Raw genomic sequence first — 27,908 nt, 5'->3', positions numbered from 1 at the left:
AACTCACTGATGTATTTATAACACTGCAGCCAACAACTACAGAATCCACATTCTTCCCGACCATGCAAAAGCTACTGACCATATATGCTAGATGAAAACAAGACTCAAAAAACTGAGTCTCAAAGAATTGAAAATATAATGACCACAATAAAACTGAGAAAAAATAGAAACAAGAACAAAAAAAATGAGAAAAATATTCAATAGTTGGGAAATGAAGCACTTCACTTCTAAATAACCCATAAGTCACAGAGAAATGACAATGGAAATTGAAATATTTTTAAATACTTGATAATGAAAAATGCAACATAATGAATCTTATACAACTAAAATCATGTGCATGGGCAAATATGTACCCTTAAATAAAAATATTTGGAAATAAGGAAGGCTAAAATATTGATACTTTAGGAACTTATTCAAGAAGATAGAAAAAAAGTTATCTAAAATCCAAAAAAAAAAAATTAGAAGTTAGAAAAAGACATATCAAAGATTTCAGTACAATATTCAACGCAATAATCAAAAATTGACTACTTGAAAAGATTAAAAATTATAAAAATCTGTTAAAGCTGTCAAGGACAAAAAAGTTTTCAAAACAATGTCTCTAATTAAAAAAAAAGAGCATCAGTACAGATCATTTATATATTGAACAGGTAATAACAGTATATCATTCACAACTTCATGCCAAGACATTTGAAAATATAGGGAATATGGATGAATTTATTGAAAAGCCCAACTCAACAGAGAAAATTAGAAAACTCTGAAGAGGCTTTTGATGTATTATAGCTACTGATCTGTAACTAACACCCTATCCACACAGAAAACTTTGTGGGCCAAATGGCATCACTGTTGAATAGAAGTTAGAGCACTCATCATCTTTAGGGGGGGGAGGGGAAAAAAGGACTTAGAGAAAGCATGAGGGTCTTGTCTGGGTTGCTGGTTATCTTGATCAAGTCAGTACTTAGGGAGATTCACTTTGTGAAAATACACCAAGCTTTTCACTTAGGATTTGTCAACTCTTTTGTATACATGCTTCACTTTGATAAACCTGTTAGACACATACATATACACGGAAAATAAATGTTTTTAAAAAGACATTGTTAGACTAGATAAAATGTCAGAACTCATCTAGATGCTGTTTATAAGAAAACCATATCTAAAATGGAAGGTGGCAGCAAATTTGAAATTAATCAAAAGATTTTTAAAATTTGTTTAATAAAAAGATTTTTTAAAATCCCACAAAAAACAAATTGAAGTTGATATAAGTAAAATAATACCAGATGGAAAAATCTTTTAAGTAAAGAGCATACTAGTAATGAATAAGATGACTTCTTAATTATTAAATATTCAAGTAACCAAGAGGATATAATCACAACAAAATAGTACAGAAAGTGTCATAAGAGTTTCAATGTCCAAGTGACACTTTTTAGGTTTTCTCTATATAAATATTAATTTTCACAAATTACTGTTTTTAATACAATAATTTTCTTAAGTTATATGCCAAGTAAGACTCTAAGTATCATGTAAATATCTCAGTAATTAAACTGCTTTTGAGCTTAAACTAGCTTTTGTTTTACTTCCTTACATCACTTCCATTATAACTCCAGCCCATTTGTTCTCTGCTTAGCATACTTTTTTTTAAAGATTGATTGATTGATTTGACAGAGAGACAGAGTGTAGAAGCAGGGGAATGGAAGAGGGAGAGGGAGAAGCAGGCTCCTTACTGAGCAAAGAGCCTGAAGTGGGGCTCAATCCCAGGATCCTGAGATCATGACCTGAGCTGAAGGCAGACGCTCAACTGACTAAACCACCCAGGCGCCCCTAGTATTACTTTCAGGAGACACCCAGGAACTAATATCTACTGAGTATCAAGTAATGTAATGTGCAGCAGTGTGCTAGACTATTTGCCTATATTACCTCACTTTATCCTTATAACACTCTTCTTCAGAAGGAAGTAGTACTATTAGCTCCATTCTACACGTGACCAAATTGAGGAGCATAAATGTGGGGGAATTTACCAAAGACAAATGAACTGATAAGTGATATGTCAGGAAATGGAGCTTGAGTACAATTATACCTACTCCTTTCTACTTAGCCCCATCTCATCCTTCCTTTCATTTTTGTATTTTAGATACTCAGGGTCATATTGAGAACATGTATTATCTATGAACTAAAACACACAGGCTATCATATAACTTAATTATGTAGCCAAGATCTAAAAAAATACAATATGTGTGTATGTAATATGTAAACATATATAAGCATAATCATATATATAGTTTGTAACATATATTTTATATATAAAGTGTAAGTATATAAAGTACATCAAATAGACTTTATATATATATAGTAAAAATGTATAAAGTAAAAACATATATATATGTATATATGAACTTAGACTCTGAGAATAAAATGAGAGAATACACAATATAGACCAACATGATGAAATGCAGTTGTGTTTTATGTGTGGAAGCCATCAGACAGCTGTGAAAAACTGCCCACATTCAGTCTATTTTAGGCAGTTCTGTTCAGACTTTCCATAACAGAATTAGTATGATTTTAAAATTTTAACAGATCTTTTCCCACAGATTTTTAACAGATATCTTCCTTATGTATTATTATTCTTGTTTTTAAATAAACAAGTCTCTATTCCCTAGTTTCAAGACCCATTTTCCAGGGCAGTCAACTTGAAACTACCTGAAATAGGATCTATATCTCCAAAAGTTCCCATTACCGTGATATTGCTAGAATTTATTTTGTCAGCATATATCAAAATACATATATCCTATGTCTATACTCTTATTTACATCCATCATGATAGGTTTCCCCCCCTTTTTACATCCACTTTTTCATTTTCACTGAGAAATAATAAAATATCGATTTAAATAATTATAGTCCTAGACTTCTCTGATACAACAGAATAGTTAAATTGATTAAAACCTGCTTTTCCTACATAAAGCTATAAATATGGTAAAGTCATACAGGGTGACAAATATGACTGAAGTTTAGAATATGGAAAAAGGATTAGTGAGAAAATTTACTCGGTGTTATTCAGCCTGAGACTTAAAAAAAATTCACAAATTAAAATACGTACAGCATATTTTATCATAACTTCACAATGAGATTACCTCATCCTTTGTTTAATTCTAAGCCTTAATAAGAGTCTTACCTCATGGGTTGCTTTGCACTGTTCATTCATTTAATCATTTATTCATTTAGCATAAATGTATTGAGTGCCTCATATGCTGGGCACTATTCTAAGTGCTTAGAACATGGCAATTATAAAAGACAAATATATCCATTCCCATGAAAACTGTATTTAGGAAGGTGAGGTAAACAACATTAAACATTTACATATAACCTATACATAGTAAGTTAGGCTGCAATATATTTTATGGAGAAAAAAATATAGCAAGGAAATGGGTTAGGAAGTGGAGAGGAGTTTGCAATTTTAAATAGTATTATCAGGGAAGTTCTCGCTAAGAAGGTGGCACTTGAATAATAACCAAAGGAAGTGAGGAAAAAGGTTAAATGTAAATTGGGGAAAATAAATCCAGACAGAGGGACAGTAAGTGCAAAGGCCCTGAGGCAGGAACTGCAAGTACAAAGAGACCCTTAAGACCTGATAGGACACCAGCAAGGCAACTGAAGAGGGGAGATGAGTCCAGAGATGAAATGGGGTGAAGTAAAGATCCTATAAATCCTCATGAGTCGTTGTGCTTTTCCCACTGGGTGGGATGGAAAGCCATTAGAGAGCTTTAGTGGAAGGAGTAATATAATCTGATTTTGTACTAATAAGATCGGTGTGACTTCAGTGTTGAATGTAAACTAAAGTGGAGACAATTAGTACTAATGTTCTGCACAATATAGACACTAAAGCTGGTTGTCACCTTCATTAATGATTAAAAGGTCAGCAAAAATTCATTTAGAGAAAGAACACATTTTCTAGTTAATCATAGATCCTGCTTGTGACATTAAATCAGTGATCTTAAAAGAAAAAAAAAACTGAAGTAGGTAAGGAACAGTGATTTTAATTATATTCTGTTATACTAAACAAGATGTATCCATGTAGGACATCTTGAATGTGTGGATTATAATCTCCTCTACAGCTAGTTTTGTATTCACCAATTTAGCAGTGACCCATATACTACTAAGAAAAAACTTCAGTGATTTGAAGAGCAGCCATGGACAATTCTTCCATCAAATGTCCTGAGTTCTTGCTAAATGCCAATGTCTATGAGGGAATAAACAGAAGCCTCTGTTTTCAAGGACTCCAAATGGAGTGGGACTGTAGGGAAATAAACATCTGATCACCACTCCAAGGGCCAATGCCTTTGCAGAGATCTGTCTCCAGGAGGAAACCCTTACTGTGTTGAATAGAAGCAACTCCAACCAACACTATTTAAACCTTGAATGGCTTTTTTAGATATTGCATGTGTATGTCTCCTTTGCTTATTTAGGTAATGAGATATTAAATGTATGTCATTTACACTCCTTTCAACCTCTTGAATAATGAATTACCAACTGTATCTAGCTCATTTTTTTTCATTTTTCATGCTTTAATAAGCAGAGCTAACGTTTTCTAAGAGAAAGAACAACAGATTCTTATAATAGGAATGAGTGAAAAGAATGTCAGGAAAGAATATGCAATGAAAGAATAACAATCTTCCTTTGAGATTGAAAATCTGATAATCCTTATTATGTTTCTTTTTTAAAAGGTTTTTTGGGGTTTTTTTTGTTTTGTTTTTGTTTCTGTTTTTGAAGGAGAGAGAGAGCGAGAAATAGTATGAGCAGGGGAGGAGCAGAATTCTTAAGCAAACTCCCTACTGAGCAGGGAGCCTGATAAAGCCTCAATCCCAGGATCCTGAGGTCATGACCTGAGCCAAAATCAAGAGTTGGCCACTTAACTGACTGAGCCACCCAGGTGCCCCATCCTTATTATGTTTAAACAATAAATAATGAATATATGAAAAAATTGAAAGTATTGAAATACTTTAATATATTTCATGCTTTATTATTATAAAAGTGTTCAATCATTTCATTAACAGTTTAGAGAAAATGTTTCTATGCTACTCACATAGATTCTAAAAGTATAGTACTTGCAGAGAAATGCTAATTCAACTTCTTTCCAAGCCTTATTTAACATTTTTAACCTAATTCACTAAATATGTCTCTATAAGATAAATGAATAAAATATTTAGGTCAAGATCTCTCTAGCTGTAAGACAATCTTTCTTGACAAATGCATTTTTAGTTTTGGGGGATAGATCAGGAAGAGAAATGAATTGTTTATTAAAGTGAAGGAGATTCCTACACATGGGCATAACTAATTTCATGACATACCTGGATTACCCAGGAATGAAGATGACCTCACTTTATGTTAACAAAGTCTATTAAAAAGGTGCCCCTCTGTATCTGATCCCACTTGCCGCCAATTAGCTTTCTTTCGAAATAAATCAGAGAGAGGCCTTTCTTTTTTTTAAGTCATAAACCGAGATCAGATATAACACATATTGTGGTAAAAATCTGGTTAGAAAGGAGCTAAAAGGGGATATTTTGGATATCTTATTAAATTTCAAGTCCCTAATATTGTCTTCTAAATTAATGTATATTTTTCTTTGCCATCATATGGATTTTTGCATACAAATTGGCGCAGTAAAACTCCTCTTCAAGTTTATCCTGATACCAGGACCTCACAATACACAAAACTGCTATTTTGCTATTATCATCACTTCAAATTTCTTGCCATGATATTGTAATATTTATTATGCTAATCTAGAAATTGGGGCACAGCATGATTAAATTATTTGCTCAAGATATGTTGTGAGTAAATAACAGAATTGGGAAAAGTTAATAATCCCTCAGTAATAAAAATCTGAAAACAATCTATGTATAAAATAAGTAGCCAATATCTACTCAATAAATTGTTTTGTTTTTGTTTTTGTTTTGTTTTTTAGTACTCATCTAGAATATTAAAATGTAAAAGGAATTTCCCAGTGTAATTTATAAAGATTTGATCAAGGAAATTCAATGGTGGCTTTTTTTTTAATTTTTATTTTTTTTTTAAGATTTTATTTATTTATTCGACAGAGATAGAGACAGCCAGTGAGAGAGGGAACACAAGCAGGGGGAGTGGGAGAGGAAGAAGCAGGCTCATAGCGGAGGAGCCTGATGTGGGGCTCGATCCCATAACGCCAGGATCACGCCCTGAGCCGAAGGCAGGCGCTTAACCGCTGTGCCACCCAGGCGCCCCTTATTTTTAAAATAATAAAGAAGTGTTTTTGGTCAGCTTAAGATGGCATAGTAGTAGGGGGTCTCACTCCCCAAACACAGCCAAATCAACATCAAATCATTTTGAACTAGGAAATTGATCTGAGGATTAAGAACACAATCTGTACAACTGGAGGGAGAGAATGTGGTAGATGTGAGGTTCAGGGATGTGAATCAGGGGAGAGAAAAACTGCGGTGCTGTAGGGGTGAGGAAGGAGACATTTTCTTGGAGAGAAGTCAGGGATAGAGGGAGAAATTGGGAAGGAGACCAGCATATAGGGTTCCTGCAAGACACCATGGTGTGGGGATCCCCTGGGTCACACTGGGAGAGAATGCTCCCCTTCCTGGAGTACATATGAAGGAGGGTATTTTGCCTCTCCAAGGACAAAAGACCTGCCTGAAGGCACTGGGCAGCAGTTCTACAGCAGGGGACAGAGGCACACCCAAAGAACAGATAACCTAGTTGCAGCTTTTTGCTGTGCTTTACCATAGATCAGGCACTTGGGTGACCATGCAACTGCTTTTCGGGGACAGAACGGTGCCTGGTGCATTGCTGGGGGAGGGGAGTGGGTCTGCACCTTGCTAGGTCCTTTAAGATTTGTTATTTTGAATACCAGCCACCATTCAGAGAGAAAACACAGGAGAACTATGGCGCTGGGTGAGCCAATAACCTGGGCACAGACAGTTTGAGGGAAGGGACCTGAAAAAAGCCTGAGACACAGGAAGGAAGATCGATTGGTTTTCTGTGAGGGCCTCCCTGAACACTGGTGGTTGCAAGTTCCCCTCCCTGGGCACAAGTTCCCCTCCCCAGCAATGAGAGGGGCAGGGTGATACCATCTTCCACCACCACCACCACCACCACCCCTCAGCCCACCGGCATGGCTGGAATTCAGAGAGAAACACAGCACCTCCAGGGAGGCTGGAGTCACTTACACCAAACCTCAGCCCTCTATGCCCAGCAGGGGCATACCTACAAGGGCAGGTCTGACTATGAGCCAAGGGAGCAGGCCTCATCCTCAGAATACCAACACAGACACCCCCGAATGTTTCAAGTCTACCAAAGCATCAGCTTCAGTTTAGGTGGAAATACGACCAATTTGTTTTCTTTCCTTTCCTTTTCTTTTTTCTTTCTTTCTTTTTTATTGGCATTTTGTAATTTATTCTTTTTAATTATTTTTTTTCTTTGGAATCAGGCTTATAGTTTTTTGCTCATTTGTTGGTTTGTTTATTTTCTCATTTTTTGGATGCTTTTTATTTTATTTTTTCCTTATTTCTTTTCCTTTGGAATCAAGCTTATAGTTTTTTGCTTGTCTGTTCACTTTTTTGTTCCTTTTCCTTTTCTCAGATTAGGTTTTGTTTTTTTGTTTTTTTTTTTTAAATCAGGCTTACTGTAACAAATCAAAATACACCTAGTTAAAGGTCTAAACACTCCCCACTACAAGGAAGGAGGAATTCTGCAGAGGACTGACATGTGGGAAAGAGCAGCCAAAACACAACAGCAGAGTGCACACAGCATATATCAGAAACACTTCCTGAAATTCCAGGCCCTGGACAGTGTATGACCCCTCCTTAATATAGTATTACTCTCAGAAGCAGGAAACATAACAAGCTTTCATAACACACAAAAGACAGAAACCTAGACATAATAACAAGATGAAGGAATTCTCCCCAAAAGAGAGATCGAGAAGAAATCACAGCCAGGGATTTGCTCAAAAGAGATATAAGCAATATATCTGAAAAAGAATTTAGAACAACAGTCATAAGAATACTAGTTGGGCTTGAAAGAAGCATAGAAGAGCCCGGAGAAACCCTGGTGCAGAGATAAAAGACCTAAAACCTAGTCAGACTGAAATTAAATAAAAAAAAAATGGTATAAGTGAGAAGCAAAATCAGTTAGCTATAATCACAATAAGGATGGAAGGATCAGAGGAACAAATAGGTGATATAGAAGATAAAATTATGGAAAATAATGAAGCTGAAAAGAAGAGGGAAAGAAAACTATTAGATCATGATATAGACTTAGGGAACTCAGCAATTCCACAAAGTGCAATAATATCCATATCATAGGAATTCCAGAGGAAGAAGAGTGAGAAAAGGAGCAGAAGGCCTATTTGCACAAATTATAGTTAAGAAAGCCCCTAATCTGGCGAAGGGAACAGGCACTCAAGTCCAAGAGACACAGAGAACTCCCCTCAAATATCAACAATAATAGGCCAACACCAAGATGTATCATAGTGAAACTTACAAAATACAGAGATAAAGAGATAATTCTGAAAGCAACTAGGGACAAAAGGTCCTTAAACTATAAGGGTAGATATATAAGGTTAGCAGAAAATCTGTCCACAGAAACTTGGCAGGGCAGAAGAGAGTGGCATGATATATTCAACAAGATACAAGTGAAAAATATGCAGCCAAGAATACTTTATCCAGCAAGGCTGTCATTCAGAATAGAAGGAGAGACAGAGTTTCCAAGAAGAGCAAAACTAAAGGAGCTCCTGAACACTAAACCAGCTCTGGAAGAAATATTAAAGAAGACCTTATGAGTAGGAAAGAGAGGCCAAAAGCAATAAAGACTAGAAAGGAACAGAGACAATCTACAGGAACAGCAACTTCACAGGTAATAACAATGGCACTAAATTCATATCTATCAATAATTACTCTGAATGCAAATGGACTAAATGCTCCAATTAAAACACATAGGGTATCAGAATGGATTAAAAACATAAGACCCATTGATATGCTGCTTGCAAGAAACTCATTTTAGACTCAAAGACATCTCCAGTTCAAAGTGAGGGGTAGAACCATCTATCAGACATCAAAAGAAAGCTGGAGTAGCCAGACTTATACAAACTAGATTTTAAACCAAAGACTGTAATAAGAGATGAAGAAGGGTACTATATCATAATAAAGGAGTCTACCCAACAAGAAGACCTAAAAATTGTAAATATTTGTGCCCCCAACTTGGGAGCAGCCATATATATAGATCAATTAATAACAAACTTAAAGAAACTCATTAATAATAATATAGTAATAGTAGGGGATTTTAACACCCCATTCACTGCAATGGAAAATCATCTAAGCAAAAGATCAACAAGGAAACAATGGCTTTGAATGGAACACTGAACCAGATGGACTTAACAGATATATTCAGAGCATTTCATCCTAAAGCAACAGAATATATGTTCTTTTAGAGTGCTTGTGGAACATTCTCCAAAATAGATCACATACTGGGTCATAAATCAGGTCTCAACCAGTACGGAAAGACTGAGATCATACCATGCATATTTTCAGACCACAGTGCTATGAAACTTGAAGTCAACCACAAGAAAAAATTTAGAAAGACCACAAATACATGGAGGTTAAAGAACACTGTACTACAGAATGAATAGGTCAACGAGGAAAGTAAAGAACATATTTTTAAAAATATATGGAAGCAAATGAAAATGAAAACAGGACAGTCTAAAACATTTGAGATGCAAAAAGAGGTGATAAAAGGGACATATATAGCAATACAGGCCTCCCTTAAGAAGCAAGAAAGGGGCGCCTGGGTGGCACAGCGGTTAAGCGTCTGCCTTCGGCTCAGGGCGTGATCCCGGCGTTATGGGATCGAGCCCCACGTCAGGCTCCTCTGCTATGAGCCTGCTTCTTCTCTCCCACTCCCCCTGCTTGTGTTCCCTCTATCGCTGGCTGTCTCTATCTCTGTCAAATAAATAAATAAAATCTTTAATAAAAAAAAAAGAAGCAAGAAAAGTCTCAAATCCACAACCTAACCTGACACCTAAAGGGACTGGAAAAAGAACTGCAAATAAAGCCTAAAACCAGCAGAAGAAGGGGAACAATTAAGATTAGAGCAGAAATAAATGAAATAGAAATAAAAAACAACAACAGAACAGATTAAAAATACTAGGACCTGACTCTTTGAAAGAATTAACAAAACTTATAAATCCCTGCCAGACTTATCAAAAAGAAAAGAGATAGGGCCCAAATAAATAAAATCATGAGTGAAAGAGGAGAGATCACAACCAATACCACAGAAATACAAACAAATATAGGAGAATATTATGAACAATTACATTCCAACAAACAGAGCAATCCAAAAGAAATGGATAAATTCCTAGAAACATATAAACTACTAAAACTAAGACAGGATGAAAGAGAAAATCTGAACAGATGCATAACGAGCAAAGAAATTGAATCAGTAATTAAAAATCTCCCAACCAACAGGAGTCCAGGGCTGCATGGCTTCCTAGGGGAATTCTATCAACATTTAAAGAAGAATTAATACCTATTACTCTGAAACTATTCCAAAAAATAAAAATGGAAGGAAAACTCCCAAACTCATTCTATGTGGCCAGCATTACTTTGATTCAAAACCAAAGACCCACTAAAAAGGAGATTTACAGACAAATATCCCTGATGAACACTGATGCAAAATCTCTCAAGATACTAGCTAAACAATTACAACAGTATATTAAAAGGATTATTCACCATGATCAAGTGGGTTATTTCTGGATTGCAGGGGTTGTTCGAAATCTGCAAATCAATCAACATTCTACACCATATTAATAAAAGAAAGGATAAGAATCATATGATCCTCTCAATAGATGCAGAAAAAGTATTTGATAGAATACAGCATACTTTCTTAATAAAAACCCTCCAGAAAGTAGGGATTGAAGGAACATACCTCAACATTATAAAGGCCATATACAAAAGACCTACAGCAAATATCATCCTCAATGGGGAAAAACTGAGAGCTTTTCTCCTAAGGTCAGGCATGTGACATGGATGTCCACTTTCACCACTGTTGTTCAACACAGTACTTGAAGTCCTAACCTCAACGATCAGACAGCAAAAAGAAATAAAAGGCATCCAAACCAGCAAAGAAGAAGTCAAACTTTCACTCTTTGCAGATGACATGATACTCTATGTTGAAAACCGAAAAGACTCCATCAAAACTTTAACTGATATGTGAATTCAGCAAAGTTACAGGATATAAAATTAATGTACAGAAATCTGTTGCATTTCTATACACCAATAATACAGCAGCAGAAATAGAAATGAAGGAATTGATCCCATCTACAATTGCACCAAAAATAATAAGGTATCTAGGAAGAAATCTAGCTGAAGAGGTAAAACATTTGTACTCTGAAAACCAAAGAACATGTAGGAAAGAAATCAAAGAGGACATGAAGAAATGGAAAAACATTCCTTGCTAATGGACTGGAAGAACAAACACTGTTAAATTGTCTATACTACCGAAAGCAATCTACATATTCAATGCAATCCCAATCAAAATAACACCAGCATTTTTCACAGAACTAGAACAAACAATCCTTAAATTTGTATGGAAAACAAAAGACCCCAAATAGCCAAAGCAATCTTGAAAAAGCTAAACTAAAGCTAGAGGAATCACCATTCCAGACTTTAAGCTGTATTACAAAGCTATAATCATCAAGACAGTATAGTACTGGCACAAAAACAGACACATAGATCAATGGAACAGAATAAAGAACCAGAAATGGACCCTCAACTATTGGTCAACTCATCTTCAAACAAGCAGGAAAGAATATCCAATTGAAAAAAGACGGTCTCTTCAACAAATGGTGTTGGGAAAACTGGACAGCCACATGCAGAAGAATGAAACTGGACCACTTTCTTATACCATACTCAAAAATAGACTCAAAATGATGAAAGACCCAAATGTGAGACAGGAAACCATCAAAATCCTAGAGAAGAACACAGGCAGCAACCTCTGTGACGTTGGCTGCAGCAACTTCTTACTAGATATGTCTCCGGAGGCAAGGGAAATAAAAGCAAAAATGAACTATTGGGACTTCATCAAGATAAAAAGCTTCTGCACAGCAAAGGAAACAGTCAACAAAACTAAAAGGAAACCTATGGAATGAGAGAAGATATTTCCAAATGTCTTATCAGATAAACAGCTAGTATCCAAAATCTATAATGAACTTATTAGCAAACTGAACACCCCAAAAAACAAAAAATCCAGTCATGAAATGGGCAGAAGACATTTACAGACAGTTCTCCAAAGAAGACATACAAATAACCAACAGACACATGAAAATATGTTCACTATCACTCATCATCAGGGAAATACAAATCAAAACTACAAAGAGATACCACCTCACACCTGTCAAAATGGCTAAAATTAACAAGCAGGAAACAACAGATGTTGGCAAGGATGTGGAGGAAGGGGAACCCTCTTGCACTCTTGATGGGAATGCAAACTGGTGCATCCACTCTAGAAAACAGTATGCAGGTTCCTCAAAATGTTAAAATTAGAGCTAGCCTATGACCCTGCAATTACCCTATAGGTATCTAACCAAAGGATACAAACATAATGATTCAAAGGGGCACATGCAGCACAATATTATAGCAGCAATGTTCACAGCAGTCAAAATATGGAAAGAGCCCAGATTTCCATCAATACATGAGTGGATAAAGAAGATATGGTATATATAGTATATGTGTGTGTGTGTGTGTGTGTGTGTGTGTGTGTGTGGAAGGTTACTGAGCCATCAAAAAGAATGAAATTTTGCCATTTGCCATGACATGGATTGAACTAGAGGGTATTATGCTAAGTGAAATAAGTCAGTCAAAGACAAATACCATATGATTTCACTCATGTGGCATTTAAGAAATAAAACAGATGAACATAGGGGAAGGGAAGGAAAAATAAGGTAAGATGAAACCAGAGAAGGAGGCAAATCATGAGATTCTTAATTATAGGACACAAATTGAGGGTTGCTAGAGGGGAGGTAGGTGGGGGGATGGAGTATTTGTGTGATGAGCATTACAGAAGGCACTTGAAGTAATAAGCACTGGGTGTTGTATGCAACTTAAGAATCACTAAATTATATCTCTGAAACTAATATTACAGGTTATGTTAATTAAATTGAATTTAAATAGGAATTTTTTAAAAAGAAAAAAAAAGAAAATGCTTAAAAAATGATAGGTATGCGGATAGAAACGATTTAACAAAAACTTCTAATTGGACCGTCCAGTTTTAAATTAGAAGAAAAAAATGTTATTATGTTTAATGAATATATACTACTGTGGTTGAGATCAAAGTGTAATATAAGTGATTTGGGTAAATTATATTAATAGTTGACTCTTGCTCCACATACAATTTAAAGAATTCGAGCGTTAACTAGAGAAATTGATCATCACTATTTATTAATTCCCTATCCCAGAAGATGTACAAGACAACAGACAGTAGACTTAACTTCTGATTGGGAAGGCTGACCTTCAATAACCACATAAAGGAGGAGAACCATGGTGCCTGGATAAAGGACCGAGCTGTCTTTATCAGAAGAGGGATGAAGTGCATTTTGAGGGTGGGATCCTCAGGGTATTCATTAACAAGTCTTCATTGACCTAATGTGTGATTGATTAGTGTTGTAGTTTGCTCTGCTATTCCCTGATAGTATTCTGAGACTTCCTGAGAAATGCCATTAACTCAAGGCTAACATTCAGCTCTTAGAATGGGTAGACACGAAGCCATGCCGGCTGGCAATTTAGCTGCAGCTCTGAGCCCTTGCCATCACCTTACTAAGGTCCTGAGTTGTCCTAGATGGGTGAGAAGAGGGTCTCCTGTGAGACTCACCAGCCAGCAATTTGTAGTTCCTGAGTGTGTCTCCCTTGGCAAAAAGTGGGCCCAAACTCTGGGGGGGGAGGGGTTGTACTTCTGTTGATGACAAATAGCATCCATATGTGAAATGGCTGGTGCATATCTGGTCCCTGGGAATGTGACTAACCCCATTGGCTGGTGCTTCTTTCTACCATGAACACCTGTGGAAACCTGTCATCTACAGTGTATACATAGCATCTGCCACTAACTACTTTGGCCATTTGGCCTTCACTTACCCCAAAATGCCTTGCTGCTCTGACTCCACTGGGCATGCGAGGAGTGGCTGAGAGCCTTTTGTACACTGATTCCAGGGAGTGAGAAACAGGCTAAGTTACAGAAGTCATCTAAGTTAAATGTCCCCAGTCTCAGCCTTTGGTCAATTAAATTAGCTTTTGTATTTGGAATAACAGCAAAATATGGAAAAGTTTTACCAGATTCCATCCAATTTGCAAGCCTAAATAATTTGGGGTGATGGTAATTCTTGATTAATAACTTTAGCCTGACCTGAATATTGTGAATGGAAAGAAGAAAGAAATTAAGTGTAGAAGGCACCCAGGCCTCTGCCACACAAACTCTAATAACTTCAACATCAATTTTGTACAACTACAAGGCTTGTTACTTTGTTTAGTGGCCCAAGTTTAATTTAAGAATCAACTGTCACAGCTTGTTCAACTCTCAGTAATGAGAGGCAATTTACTCAAGAGCCCTGTTATCCAAGAACCTTTCAGAGCACACACTATGAGCAGAGCAGGAGGGCTGTATTATTTTAAAAGTTAAAAATGGCACCAATATATTTTCTTTATGTAAAATTTTGTTGATCTACATTTTCATCATTAACTCTCATTAGTCAAAACAGAATCAGCTCCTAATTCAGTTCTAAAGTCTTCATGGGACTTCATTTTCATTGTGCTTTAAAAATAAATGCCAAATATTTCTAAATAACAATATCCTGAAGGAAGAGCCCCCTTTGTTCCTCGTATTAAGAAAATAACAGGACAATAAGAAAAGTATCCTCTCACCCAAGAACTACTAACTAAACAAATAGTAAGTCCAAGATACAACTTTAAAAGTGGAAAATGATTTAAAAAAAAAAAGAGAGAGAGAGAGAGAGAGACTATACCTGCTGTAAATCCAGTGTAATTGTCACATAATGGTATTCAATTCCATTCTTAATACTGGGACTCTGCCACCAGGTGTTCTTTCCATCAATAGCATTTGTAATCGGGTGTCTTTCTGTTGAATCAGTAGCAATATGTAAAAGGACCAAAAAAAAAAAAAAGGATCATATAATGAATTTATAGCTGTTTCTTTAAAGAGAGAAGTAAAACTAACTTGAAAGCATCATCTTGTGAATATCAGACATCAAAATAATATAAAGAGAGAGCAATTCATATCTTCAACAGAATTAATTTAATGCCAACTTTTTCATAGCACTGTATAAGGTAGCATGAAATGCCTCAGGAGTTGGGCTGTAAGAGAAGAACCTGCTCAACACTCTGGCCATCAACTAAAAACAGGCAACTTTAAAGATTACTACAGAAATAAAGAGTGAAGAAATAATATTGAGATCCAATGGATGTGTTAGTCATTCAAAGAAACAAAAACACTACTGTTTGAGGCAGCTCTTGTATGCCATCTGCTTTGTGAACAAAAACATGAAATCCTGAATTGTGGTTGAAAGGTACTTGAAGATTTACCCTTCTGACATATTCATTATTACCAAGACTTGGGAGGTCCAGTATGTATCTGGGTTTAATATAAAATGCTGTCAAATCCATCCTATGAGACTTGTTGCAGTAAGTCCTTAACTGACCAACTTCCAACCACTATTTAAAAATATAATGAAAGATGGGGCACCTGGGTGTCTCAGTTGGTTGAACGTCTAACTCTTGGTTTTGGCTCAGGTCATAATCTCAGGGCTGTGAGATAAAGTCCCATGTGGGTCTCCATGTTCAGCCAGGAGCCTTCTTGAGATCCTCTCTCTCCCTCTCCCTTGTCCCCTCCCCTCAAGTTTGTGTGCTCAATCTCATAAATAAGTAAATTTTTAAAAACATATATATAATGAAAGATACTCCAAACCTCCCATCTAGAATTTTCCCATCCCCATCATCACTAACTCAATGGAGGAGTCTGGACAATAATGGCAAGCAGGGAGAGAATAGCACACGAAACTCTGCCCTACCAACAAAATGTGGATCTTCCCTCACCTTTACTCCAGGTAGATGAGAACAGAACCCAGTTGCACATTAATAGGAAGACTGGAGATAGGTAACAGGAGGATGGACAATCACCCCCTGCCACTGTCTTTTCTTGCCATCCCTTTCCTTATGTTCTTCAAACTTTGCCTTTACTTCAACTTAGCACTGTGCATCTCACAACAGCAGCCATTATGCCTGAGGTGCCAAAACCCCCATTCTGTTTTGGTTCTTAGTTATGAGTTCTTGTCTGAAATATGTTCTCATTTTCCAAGTAACACACATTCCTTTTTTTTTTCTTCTTCTTCTTCTCTTCTAAACAGGCCTAGCTCATTCACAGGTGAGGATGGCAGGAGTGGAGGTAGATGGAGATGTCCCTATTTCTACTCCAAGGATTTCACTAAGGGTGCTTAACTTCCTAAATTCTCACTTGAAAGTCAACATATTTAACCACAGAAATGTAGACAAACTGAAGGCTAGCTTCCCTGCTACCCTTTTGTACATTATGGATTACATAGGACTTGGGGCATCAGGCTCGAGAACTTTTTAACACTACTTCTCTGGGGAGATGTTTCAAATAATAACCTTTTAGATCAGAACACAATCTTTTTTGTAAATGGAAGGAGTACTTCAAATAATGAATAAACCATATCACTACAAGGAGCAATCATGGACTCTCCATTTGCCTGCACGATTTAGTAATGCAGACATGTACTCTGATGGTAATGGTGATGAAAAAGGCATGAGATCTGCAGTATGAAGAGCTGAAGTATACGGAGCTAGATATTCCACCTGGCTCCACCATTTGGTATTTAACCATGGCAACTCATTTAAATTGTGTGTGCAATTTTTAAAATAGGGATAACAAAACTCCACTCCACAGCAGTGATTCCCAGATTAATTTTCAGAAAAAAAGTAAATTTAAAAAAATGTACATGAGAGAGATTTGTGGAACTGATATGAGTTCTGGCTCTTCACTGATGCAAGTCACAGTAACCTGTAGTCTCCTTTACTGTCATTTAATATACCACCACTATTATTTCATCAAATAATGAACAACTGAAACCAACAGTTTTAAAGAACCATAATTTCAAATTGAACAGTTCTTTAAAATGCGTTCATTTTGTTGTCAATAAAAATTCAGAATTTCTCATTTTCCCATTTTTCCATGGACCAGTAAACATACCTTGGATGAGAACTCTAAACTAACATGGATATGAGAGGAACATTACAGCTATTAATATTCTAACCATTATTATGCATATACATAAAATAAATTACACATCTGTTCAAAATGTATACTCTTCTGAATCTTAATTACAGCTGAATTGCATTTAACAACAATTTTGAAAAGAACAACCAGGCAAAATGAAGTCCTCAATGCAATAGGAATTTCATAATAAAGTGAAATCATCTTCAAAAGAAAAATTTTTATTCAAAACTGAACGTTCACTAAATTTGCCATTTTTAGAATAAATACTTTGACTATATTAGTTTTATTACAGGAGCCTGTTATGACTTGTTTGTTATGACTTGTTTGGGAAGATGAGAGCATAGGACAGGACAAAAATATTCTATTTTTATTGATAAATTATTTAGTTCAGCTAAACAACTGGATGGATTTTGGTTTGTAATCAAGTCTTATCCCATTCACAGTCCACTGAGATGAGGCTTTCTCATTACTGAAAAGTAAAACTGCTGAATGTATTTAATAATTAGCACTTGTTTTGTTGAAGCTACGAAAGGTGTCAGGTCTTTACAATGACAGCAAGTACCATAAGCAAAACCAAATATCAAATAAATGCCCTTGTGCTACCAGTGGGTGCTGAAATTGGCACATTAGGAGTCAGAGCTATAAGTGAAATATTCCTGGCATTGCTTCTGAAGAAAAATAAATATCACAAACATTCCCCAAACATCTCCGGAATCTTCTTTACAGACTGTGGGTTTAATATGTGATAGAAAAACACACACAAAACCACATTTCCAAATCAAATTTGTGGCTCTTAGGTAATTCTGAGAGAAGCTATCTAATTGGAAATTTTGATATCTGCCACCTCAGGTCAAATTGATATGAGAATTAGTCACAAAAATGAGGACTGGGAGATGAATCAACAATTAACCGTAATCCCCATTATGAAAGTTTAATCATAATTAATTTGCAAATAATGATTAATTGTTGGCATACTTCCCTTATTTAGAATGAGATAGAAACTTACAACATCCTCAACAGGGATAACTACACAAGTCAATCCAAGGGCTAACTGAATCAGAAAATTGGCAAGGGACTCATTGATGAGGTAAATCTCTCAAACTGCTAGTTTTTAATTGGGAAGCACCATCTATTAACAGGAAGTTCAAGTTTCCTTTTCTTTGTATGGTAATTGAGTACAGACCTGCCAGATTTATTACAGCTGTTCAATGAATTTGTAAAATTTTATCATCTGTTGCTCCAACTTGTCCTAAAATATAATCATGTAGTTTATTGCTAGATGTTTATTTTTATGGGGTATTGTTCTTTCTAAATTTCTAGTTCCAAAACAGGACTTCTAAATATAATGAAGTTGGTAGCTTAAAATTAATCACACAAAGTAAATCCAGACTATGATAAGTTTAAAGAACATTTCAGGTAAATAAAAATGAGGAAATACAAAACATAACTCCTTTGCATCTTCCTTAGTTACTAAAACAATCCGTTGACTTTTGTCGCAATATAAAGCTGTGGGATGGGCTTGCCTAAAAACTGAGACACAAGAGACTCTGAAGGGGGAAGTGACAGGGTCGTTCTTGGACTCAGTTTGGCAAATGGATCTCACCCATTGTTCCACCAAAGAGTCTCCATTCAATTATTTTCCACCCCAATCTTTGCATCTTCTTTCTATTCTGTTTCTGTGACTGTACATAGCTCCTTCTTTTTCTCCTTTCCTGGAATACCTTTCCCTCTAATCTCAGGCAATTAGGCTTTTCAATACCCAACTAACTCTGACTACCTTCTTTGAAACTTCTTTTGATACTTCAGTTCCCACTAATGTTTTCCTTCTCAGAAATTCTACATTACTTATAATATGTAGCACAAGGTATATAAGCCCTGTGTTTACAGTTTCAAATACTTGTTTAATTGCTTTCTATATCCAAACCTTACCTATCCTAACATTAAACGTATAGGCAGGAACTATAAATATGTGTATTTATATTTATATGCGTACATATATACACATATATACACATGTATACACACACACAATTTTACATACTTTGACTCTCTCTCCCGGCCCATCATAAACATACATTCGCACACTCCCAACTACCCCTGCCCATCCCATCCCCACCATTTCCATGCCTCCGGGCTTTTTCACATTATTTATGAAATCATCGACGCTACCAGTCTAAACAAATGGCAGTTTNTGCCCACCACTCCCCATCCCATCCCCACCATTTCCATGCCTCCGGGCTTTTTCACATTATTTATGAAATCATCGATGCTACCAGTCTAAACAAATGGCAGTTTCTCCCCATCAGGCTTCATTTTCCTCCCTAATGAACCTAAAGCTCACAGTCCATCAATTCATTTATCTTCTGGCCTTTACTTCCATTTTCTTGCCACCTTATCCTTCCACTCCACTTTCTCTGTAAAACTCTGTAAAGGCTCAGTACAAACATTTGATTCTTCCATTTTACCCCATATGGAATTCTTACTTTATTCTCATTATAGCTCGGCAATTCTGCTATTCCCCGAAAACTGTTAATCGACATTTTACTCCTTTCCTTAACAGAAGAGCCAGACACACATCTTAATGAGAAAATCAAAACCATTAAATAAGAATTCCCTCCCAAATACCTCCTTCTGTCTTTACTCACCCCCCTCTTTCTGATTTGATCAGCTAAAAGATATGTGTCTCTTAATTTAAGGCTTTCCCCCTGTGTTTAGGGGCTCATCTGTTTTTACCTCTAGAGAACTACCACTCCACCTTTATCCTCAACTTTATCCTCAANCTACTCACCCCCCTCTTTCTGATTTGATCAGTTAAAAGATATGTGTCTCTTAATTTAAGGCTTTCCCCGTGTTTAGGGGCTCATCTGTTTTTACCTCTAGAGAACTACCACTCCACCTTTATCCTCAACTTTATCCTCAACTTTCCTGGCCTCTCCTTTCGGCACTGAAACNACTTTCCTGGCCTCTCCTTTCGGCACTGAAACTTGTTCAAATGCCTCCTGTCTCTGAAAACTTTCAAAACACCACATGTTCCTCTGTCAAAGTCCTCCAGTCTTTTTCACATCTAGGATATTTGAGGGAATATTCCTACACTCCTTTCTTTCCTCTTTACCACTCATTTATCAACTCTGCAGTGTGGCTTTTGTCACTATCAATCCACTGACTGCTTTAACAAGGCTATCGATGGATCCCATACTGTCAAAATCAAGGAAAATCTATGTTTCACTTTTCTTACTGAATATCTTGGAAGCAGTTAACATTGTGGATTACTCATTCTTCCCAAAAATTCCTTCATTCCTCATATGCATGGTACCTGAATCTTCTCATTTCCTGCCTTGGATTCTGTTTCTCTTTATCGCCTTTCTAGAATCCACTTGACCTACCTCCCTTAGCTTCTGATGTTTCCACAGGGCTTTGACCTAGGTCTTTTGCCCTTATTGTTCTATGCAAAAATAAGCAAACAGATAAGATGTGTTCTATCATGCCCCATTCCTATGCCCATACAATAATAATCTACGTCGTAGAAACAACCAGTCGTTAAAAGGCAATGTTTTTTAACATTCTGTGATACACAAGACCACTAGTTTTAATCACAAAAGTGCCAATTCTCCAAATAAAATAATGTTTTCAGCATCTCTAAATTATACAATAGAGAGGTGACTGCATTCTTCCCTTTAACCAGTTCTAGTAAAGAATGCACAATGCCTTCCAACTTTCTTTTGATATTAAAAAATGTAGATTGTGAGAGAAAACTTCCTTCATTTTATAAGTTTTGCAACTTAAAAAGATAAGGAAACTAAGCAAATTTTATTTATTTATTATTTAAAGGTTTTATTTACTTGAGAGAAAGAGAGAGGGAGAGAGCACAGGCAGGGAGAGCAGTAGAGGGAGAGGGAGAAGCAGCCTCTTCACCAGGGAGCCTGATGCAGGGCTTGAACCCAGGACCCTGGGATCATGACCTGAGCCGACGGCAGACCCTTAACTGACTAAGCCACCGAGGTGCCCCAAACTAAGCAAATTTTAAAATAATATCATGGTGAAGTTTTATCCCCATTATAACTCGCCTCATTGCCATTATTTACATTATTAACCTTCCCAATATATATATTTAATAATTTCCAAATGTGTATCTCTAAATCAACCTCTATCTCTAGAATTCTTGCACACCATCCTCCCCTTCTCTATATAAATTCTTTACCTGTAAACCAAATTACTCATAATTAACTGAATGTATCATGCTGTTCCATACCTTGAGGACTTGTGTATGCTTTTTCTTTTATAATACTTTTCATCTTACTCCTGTTTTTGCAATACATGGGTCACTTTCTCCCAGGAATAGTTAAATAACCTCTCTCATGTTCCCTTAACACTGAATTTACTTTTCTGCTTCTCCTATTTCCCCTCTAAGTCTCTTAAATCAAGGGCTGTATATGATTTACCATTATGCTTCAATACAATGTGTTGCTAGTAGCAGGTGTTCAAATGCTTGCCGAATAAACATGTAAATGAATCTGAGATATTAGTGTGGTTCATAGAAGCCAGCAAGAGGGTTTTGTATGACACCTGTCCTTAAAACACTCCTCTTGTGGTGTTTAAGAACCTCCATAATCTGGATCCAGCCTCTGCACAAGACTTATTTCTGCATTCTGCCTTTTGATGCTTTTAGTTCTAGACATTCCTAACTATTTGTAGTTCCCTCAGCAAGTAAGTTTTTCTGTCTTATTCTGAACTCTTTTTCTGGCATTTCTTCTTCTCTTCCCACTCTCTCTTCTTTACTTGCTTAGCTAATACTTGTCCTTGGATTTCAGCTTAGGTATCACTTCTTTTGGCAAGCCTTCATTTGCACCAGGACTGAATTTGTGACCCTCCTCTCTCTCCCTCAGGCCCGTATACTGTTTCTTTACTTTGTGCTTTTGCCCATTTCTTCATTAGTTGAAGTGAGGGACCCTACATTACTCCTGTTGGATCTTCTCCACAGTACCTGGTACCTAAGTGACCTATGAATGCCTAAAGCCTGCTTTAATAACCACATCCTCAGCTACTATTCTGGAGGTAGTAAACTTAATGACTGATACAGGTCTTCAGCTAGAAAATTCCCCTCAAGTACTATACCTGGTACATATAGAACTCCAATGATGTTTGTCAGATGGTAGAGAAAGGGTAAAAGAAGCTCCCAATGGAAGAAAAGTTCTAGGAATTTGGGGGACCACAAACCCTTTGACTTTAATGCAACTTCACCTCAAAGTCTCTCAGTTACAGATTCTAGCTAGTGCCAAGCAAATACATATTAAAATACATACGGAATGGATTGCTGCTGTTTTGATTGCAGATTCGACATTGCGGGTTCCTCACGGGCTGACCAGGGACATGCTCTACCAATTTGCAATACATTTCAGGTCCTCTTTCTCCACATGTTGCATTTGTGGTGATAAGAGCATTAGAAGCAAGATTCAGGACAGCAGGGAATAAACCTGAAAAAGAAGGACAAATGAAGATGTGTGGACCAGAAACAACATGGTATGATTTTTCTGCATTTTAGGATGAAAATTAAGATAGGATATTTTTCAGAGCATTAAACTAATCGAAAATTAAATAATCAGTGATAATTGAATATCTGACTTAATTAAGCACTCTATATAAATAGCATGTGTTCTCAAATGAACATCTCTTTTCGGGTCTTAAATATAAAATCTAAACCTATCTTCTTAATCTCTAACCTCTAATACTTAATTAGGAAGAAAGTTCCGTCTCTAACACACACTTTAAAAAAAAAATCTTCTGTTCATGTTGTTGGCAAAAGATCCATCTTCCATTTCTGCTATTTTATATCTAGTAGTAAACTATAGTCATATGTAAAGATTTTGCACAAGTTTGCATTTATGTTTTCTGTGGTCATTTTTATGTTCCAATTATTACTTAGCATTAAGTGGTTGTTATAATTCCTTTATACGCAAACAGGAGAAAANATACGCAAACAGAAGAAAATAGCAAATGATGAAAGATTTTGGAAAAGCATTTTTTACTGCCTTCTGTGTTCTAAGGCCATATTGTACAGCAACATATTATCAGAAACAATAAGTACAGTAGTCCATTATCATACCAGAAATTATTTCTTAAATACAAGAGAAGTTTAAGCCACAAAGACCCATCTCAGTGTAGAGCTGAGAAGGCCCTTTATTCCACGTGAACTCAGGTCTTTACTTTCTACAACTCAATGTCAATGTTTCATACATGTCTAGTATTTGCGTCTTATGGATCTCTTTTCAATGACAATATAGTAAAGTCATTTATCAGAAGCCACTCTAACTGAAAAACTTGTCTTGGAGAAAGTACATGTGAAATTACAGATAATTTGACTCAATTTGTATAAGGAACATGCTAACCATCTAGGTGGTCTCTACTCTATACATGTGCTGCGTAGCTCTAACTCAACCTCTGATAGAAAGTTCTTTATTAATTATGGGGCGCCTGGGTGGCACAGCGGTTAAGCGTCTGCCTTCGGCTCAGGGCGTGATCCCGGCGTTGTGGGACACGAGCCCCACGTCAGGCTCCTCCGCTATGAGCCTGCTTCTTCCTCTTCCACTCCCCCTGCTTGTGTTCCCTCTCTCACTGGCTGTCTCTATCTCTGTCAAATAAATGAATAGAATCTGAAAAAAAAAAAAGAAAGTTCTTTATTAATTAAATCTTATGTCCCAGTGTTCTACTGAGATCCCTAGAGTTTTGAGTTCATAAGTGTTTTCTTCCCTATCTTCAAATCTTAGCACCTGCTAGGTATGGAGTAAGTACCGAACATTTGTAAAATGAACAGATTATAAACACTGGCCACATAAATGTTCTTTGCATTATCTGCATCTTCATCCTCATCCTCACCATCAGCATCACTGAATGTTTATAATGTTCCAGGCACTATTCTGTCAGGCACTGTTCTAGCAATCTATCTTCCTGGACTAATTTGCTACAAGTGATACTCTTATGAGCTACATGCTATTACTACCCTTATTTTATTGAGATGTTCAGTAACTTGCCCAGGATTGCAGCTAGCAAATAGCAGAGCTGTGATCTGAGCCCAAGAAATCTCACTGCAGAGTCTATCCTCTTAATCACTATACTGCATATTCTCTACTATATCATATGATACTACATAAATCTTGTGCTAACTTGCGCTCCTGGTTGATCTTAGAACTGCATTGAAAGAAATATCAGTACAGCAAATAAAAAAAGATTTTTAAATAATTTTGATCTTGTTTGTAATCACTCTCAACAATTTCAAAGAGGTAAGTGAATTCATAAGGCCAGGCAAGACCACATTTATCATCTCAGTCATTCTCAGGGTCTCCCAAAAAGCTGACTCCAAACAACCTCTCTCTTCCCACCCTCACCACACTTTACCAGTCTTTAAAAACACTCTGGTTCTGCTGCTCCAATCTAGCCATGCCCCCACCTTCCTGGCCCTCCTGCCTTGTGCTTTTCTCCAGCTAATAGTTACTTAGGGTTTCCAATTTTTCCTTATTTGCTAGATGTTCAGAACTTACTTTTTTTTTTTGGAGGAAATTTTTTTTTTATTAAGTTCAATTAGCCAACATATAGTACATTGTTAGTTTTTGGTGTAGTGTTCAATGATTCATTAATTGCATATAATACACAGTGCCCATCCGATCATGTGCCCTCCTTAAGGCCCATCACCCAGTTACCCCATCCTCCCACCACCCTCCCTTCTGCAACCCTCAATTTTTTCCCTAGAATCCAGATCTCTCATGGTTTGTCTCCCTCTCTGATTTCTTCTCCTTCAGTTTTCCCTTCTTTCCCCTATGGTTCTCTGCATTATTCCTTATATTCCACATATTAGTGAAACCATATTATAATTTTCTTTCTCTGCTTGACTTATTTCACTGAGCATAATCCCCTTCAGTTCCATCCATGTAGATGTAAATGATGGGTATTCATTCTTTCTGATGGCTGGGTAATATTCCATTGTGTATATGAACTACATCTTCTTTATCCATTCATTTACTGAAGGGCATCTCAGCTCCTTCCACAGTTTGGCTACTGTGGACATTGCTGCTATGAACATTGGGGTGCATGTGTCCCTTCTTTTCACTACATCTGTATCTTTGGGGTAAATACCCAGGAGTGCAATTGCTGAGTCATAGGGTAGCTCCACTATTAACTTCTTGAGGAATATCTCATTGTGGGTTTGATTTGCACTTCCCTGATAGCAAGTGATGTGGAGCATTTTTTTCATGTGTCTGTTAGTCATTTTTATGTCTTTTTTGGAGATGTCTGTTCATATCTTCTGCCCATTTCTTGACTGGATATTTTGCCTTTTGGGTGTTGAGTTTTAGAAATTCTTTATAGATCTTGGATATGAGCCTTTTTATCGTTATGTCATTTGCAAATATCTTCTCCCATTCCATAAGTTGCCTTTTAGTTTTGCTGTTTCCTTTGCCGTGCAGAAGCTTTTTATCTTGATGAAATCCCAATAGATCATTTTTACTTTTGTTTCCCTTGCCTTTAGAGATAGAACTTACTTTTTTATTCAGTTGCAGTCACTATCTTATTCATTCTTCCCAATAAGTTTATTTCCCCAACCACCTCAGTTCCCTCATCTGTGTGCTCTGACCTCACTCAATGAGACATTCTGCCAATGTGACATGAGTACAGCTAATATGATCAGATGATCACTGGTCAGAAAAATATTAGCCATTCATAATGCTACTGTTACATATTTCATGAGGAAATGTAGACTGTTTTCTAAATGGTACAGTAAGTACGAATGTTACTTTTTTTTAGTTTTACTTATATATGCAGGCTTATTGGAGACTACCTCAATTTTGTGAGGTTCACCACATTATGAATTTTAAAATAATTTGATCATTACCAAAACATTATCTCTTTACCTTATTTTATTCTCTGGATTGGTAAATGATATATGATTAAATAAAGTTTGTCCGTCTTTCTCTTCTGTCATCCATCCCCATTTTGCATTTAACCATACAATTATTATTCCATCAAATATGCATTGAGTACAGTATGCCAGGTACCATAAAATATTTGAGAATGAAAACACTATTAAGATAGGCTTATTGTGAAAAGTGATCTGAGCTGAATCTCAAAGGAGAAATAAGAGTTTATCTGGTAGAAAAAAGGAAGAAGGGAAGAGCAAACAGCAGGCAGAGGGAACAGCAGGAGTATGGACTTGTTTCTGAAAGCTTATGTGAATTTTGAGTGAGTAATGGGGTTGTTGGCTTTGTAATTGTTTTAATCTGTTAGATTAGGTAATTGTTTAGACACAGATACAGATCCAGGTATATAGATATACAGATACAGATATGGCTTCAGATCTAGACACATATAGATTACACAGGGTATACGTAATGGTTCACACATACCTCAAAACAAACCCAAACCGCTGCCTATTTGTCACTGTTAATAATTTGTGTTAGTGGGTTTTCCTGGGCCTTTTTAATTTAAATGTATAGTGTAGAACAAAGTAGGTAATTAGAAGGGAGACATATGCCCATATGCCNCTCAAAACAAACCGCTGCCTATTTGTCACTGTTAATAATTTGTGTTAGTGGGTTTTCCTGGGCCTTTTTAATTTAAATGTATAGTGTAGAACAAAGTAGGTAATTAGAAGGGAGACATATGCCCATATGCCGCTCATCCTGTTTTCAGGACAAAACTACCTCTCTTGTCTTGCAGGCTTGAAGATTAAGTTTAGGTACTCAACCCTTTCTAATCCCTCCAAACAAAACCAGTTTACTTATACAAAAGCCATCTCAGGCGTGGCCATCCATCTCTAAAACTGCTCCAGGACACTGTCAGTTTTGTTCTGTGACCTTTGTCTTCTCCTTCAACTCTGACTAGTTTCGACTTTGATCCTGACCTTGAGTCTGTTTCAGAGGTATGGACCTGCTTTGGTGCGGCCCTGTGTGGGACCTGATTTGAGCTGGCTGTACCTGTACTTTCTCAGGTCTGAGTAATCATGGGAGGGAGCCAGAAAGGAAAGATGGCTGGTGAAAACTATTNTGTACTTTCTCAGGTCTGAGTAATCATGGGAGGGAGCCAGAAAGGAAAGATGGCTGGTGAAAACTATTTTGCTGTATATTGTAGGGTCTGAAAATAGAGAATTGGATTACACCCCAATTCGCCCACAGAATTAAATGAATAAAATGTGAGTGAAATGACATGGCTCTAAAAGAATCACAGGTAGAGGAGTAACACCATTTCAGAAGCTATTTCATATTCATTAAGTGATAGGACTTAATCTTTCGGTCACCCCGTTGTGTAGACTTTATCAGTCTCATTTTACAAATAAAGAGAATGCAGCTCAAAGAAGATATACAATTTGCACAAAATTATGAATTAGTAAGATTGAAAGCTAAGATTTGAACTCAGCCCTTTAACCTAGAAGACTTATTCTTTTTTTTTATTTTAATGTTTTTTTTATTATATTATGTTAGTCACCATACAGTACATCCCCGGATTCCGATGTAAAGTTCGATGATTCATTAGTTGCGTATAACACCCAGTGCACCATGCAATACATGCCCTCCTTACTACCCATCACCGGTCTATCCCATTCCCCC

The 27,908-nt window shown here is 36.6% G+C and overlaps 1 protein-coding gene across 5 annotated transcripts in view; it reads right to left on the bottom strand.

The window, feature by feature from the left end:
* Positions 1-27,908, bottom strand: part of LAMA2 (laminin subunit alpha 2) — a 610,905-nt gene that overhangs the window by 437,176 nt on the left and 145,821 nt on the right. For all 5 annotated transcript variants that reach the window (XM_034669120.1, XM_034669119.1, XM_034669121.1 and 2 more), the window contains exons 2-3: positions 22,620-22,790; positions 15,032-15,144 (exon numbers count right to left, since the gene is read on the bottom strand). In XM_034669120.1, coding sequence (XP_034525011.1) covers positions 15,032-15,144; positions 22,620-22,790 — 284 coding nt within the window. The remainder of the gene's footprint in view (positions 1-15,031; positions 15,145-22,619; positions 22,791-27,908) is intronic.

Source organism: Ailuropoda melanoleuca, chromosome 10 (genome assembly GCF_002007445.2).
Source record: "Ailuropoda melanoleuca isolate Jingjing chromosome 10, ASM200744v2, whole genome shotgun sequence".
Lineage (NCBI taxonomy): Eukaryota > Metazoa > Chordata > Mammalia > Carnivora > Ursidae > Ailuropoda > Ailuropoda melanoleuca.
The sequence above is the reverse complement of the archived record's forward strand: the minus strand, read 5'-3'. Positions and strand labels throughout refer to the sequence as shown.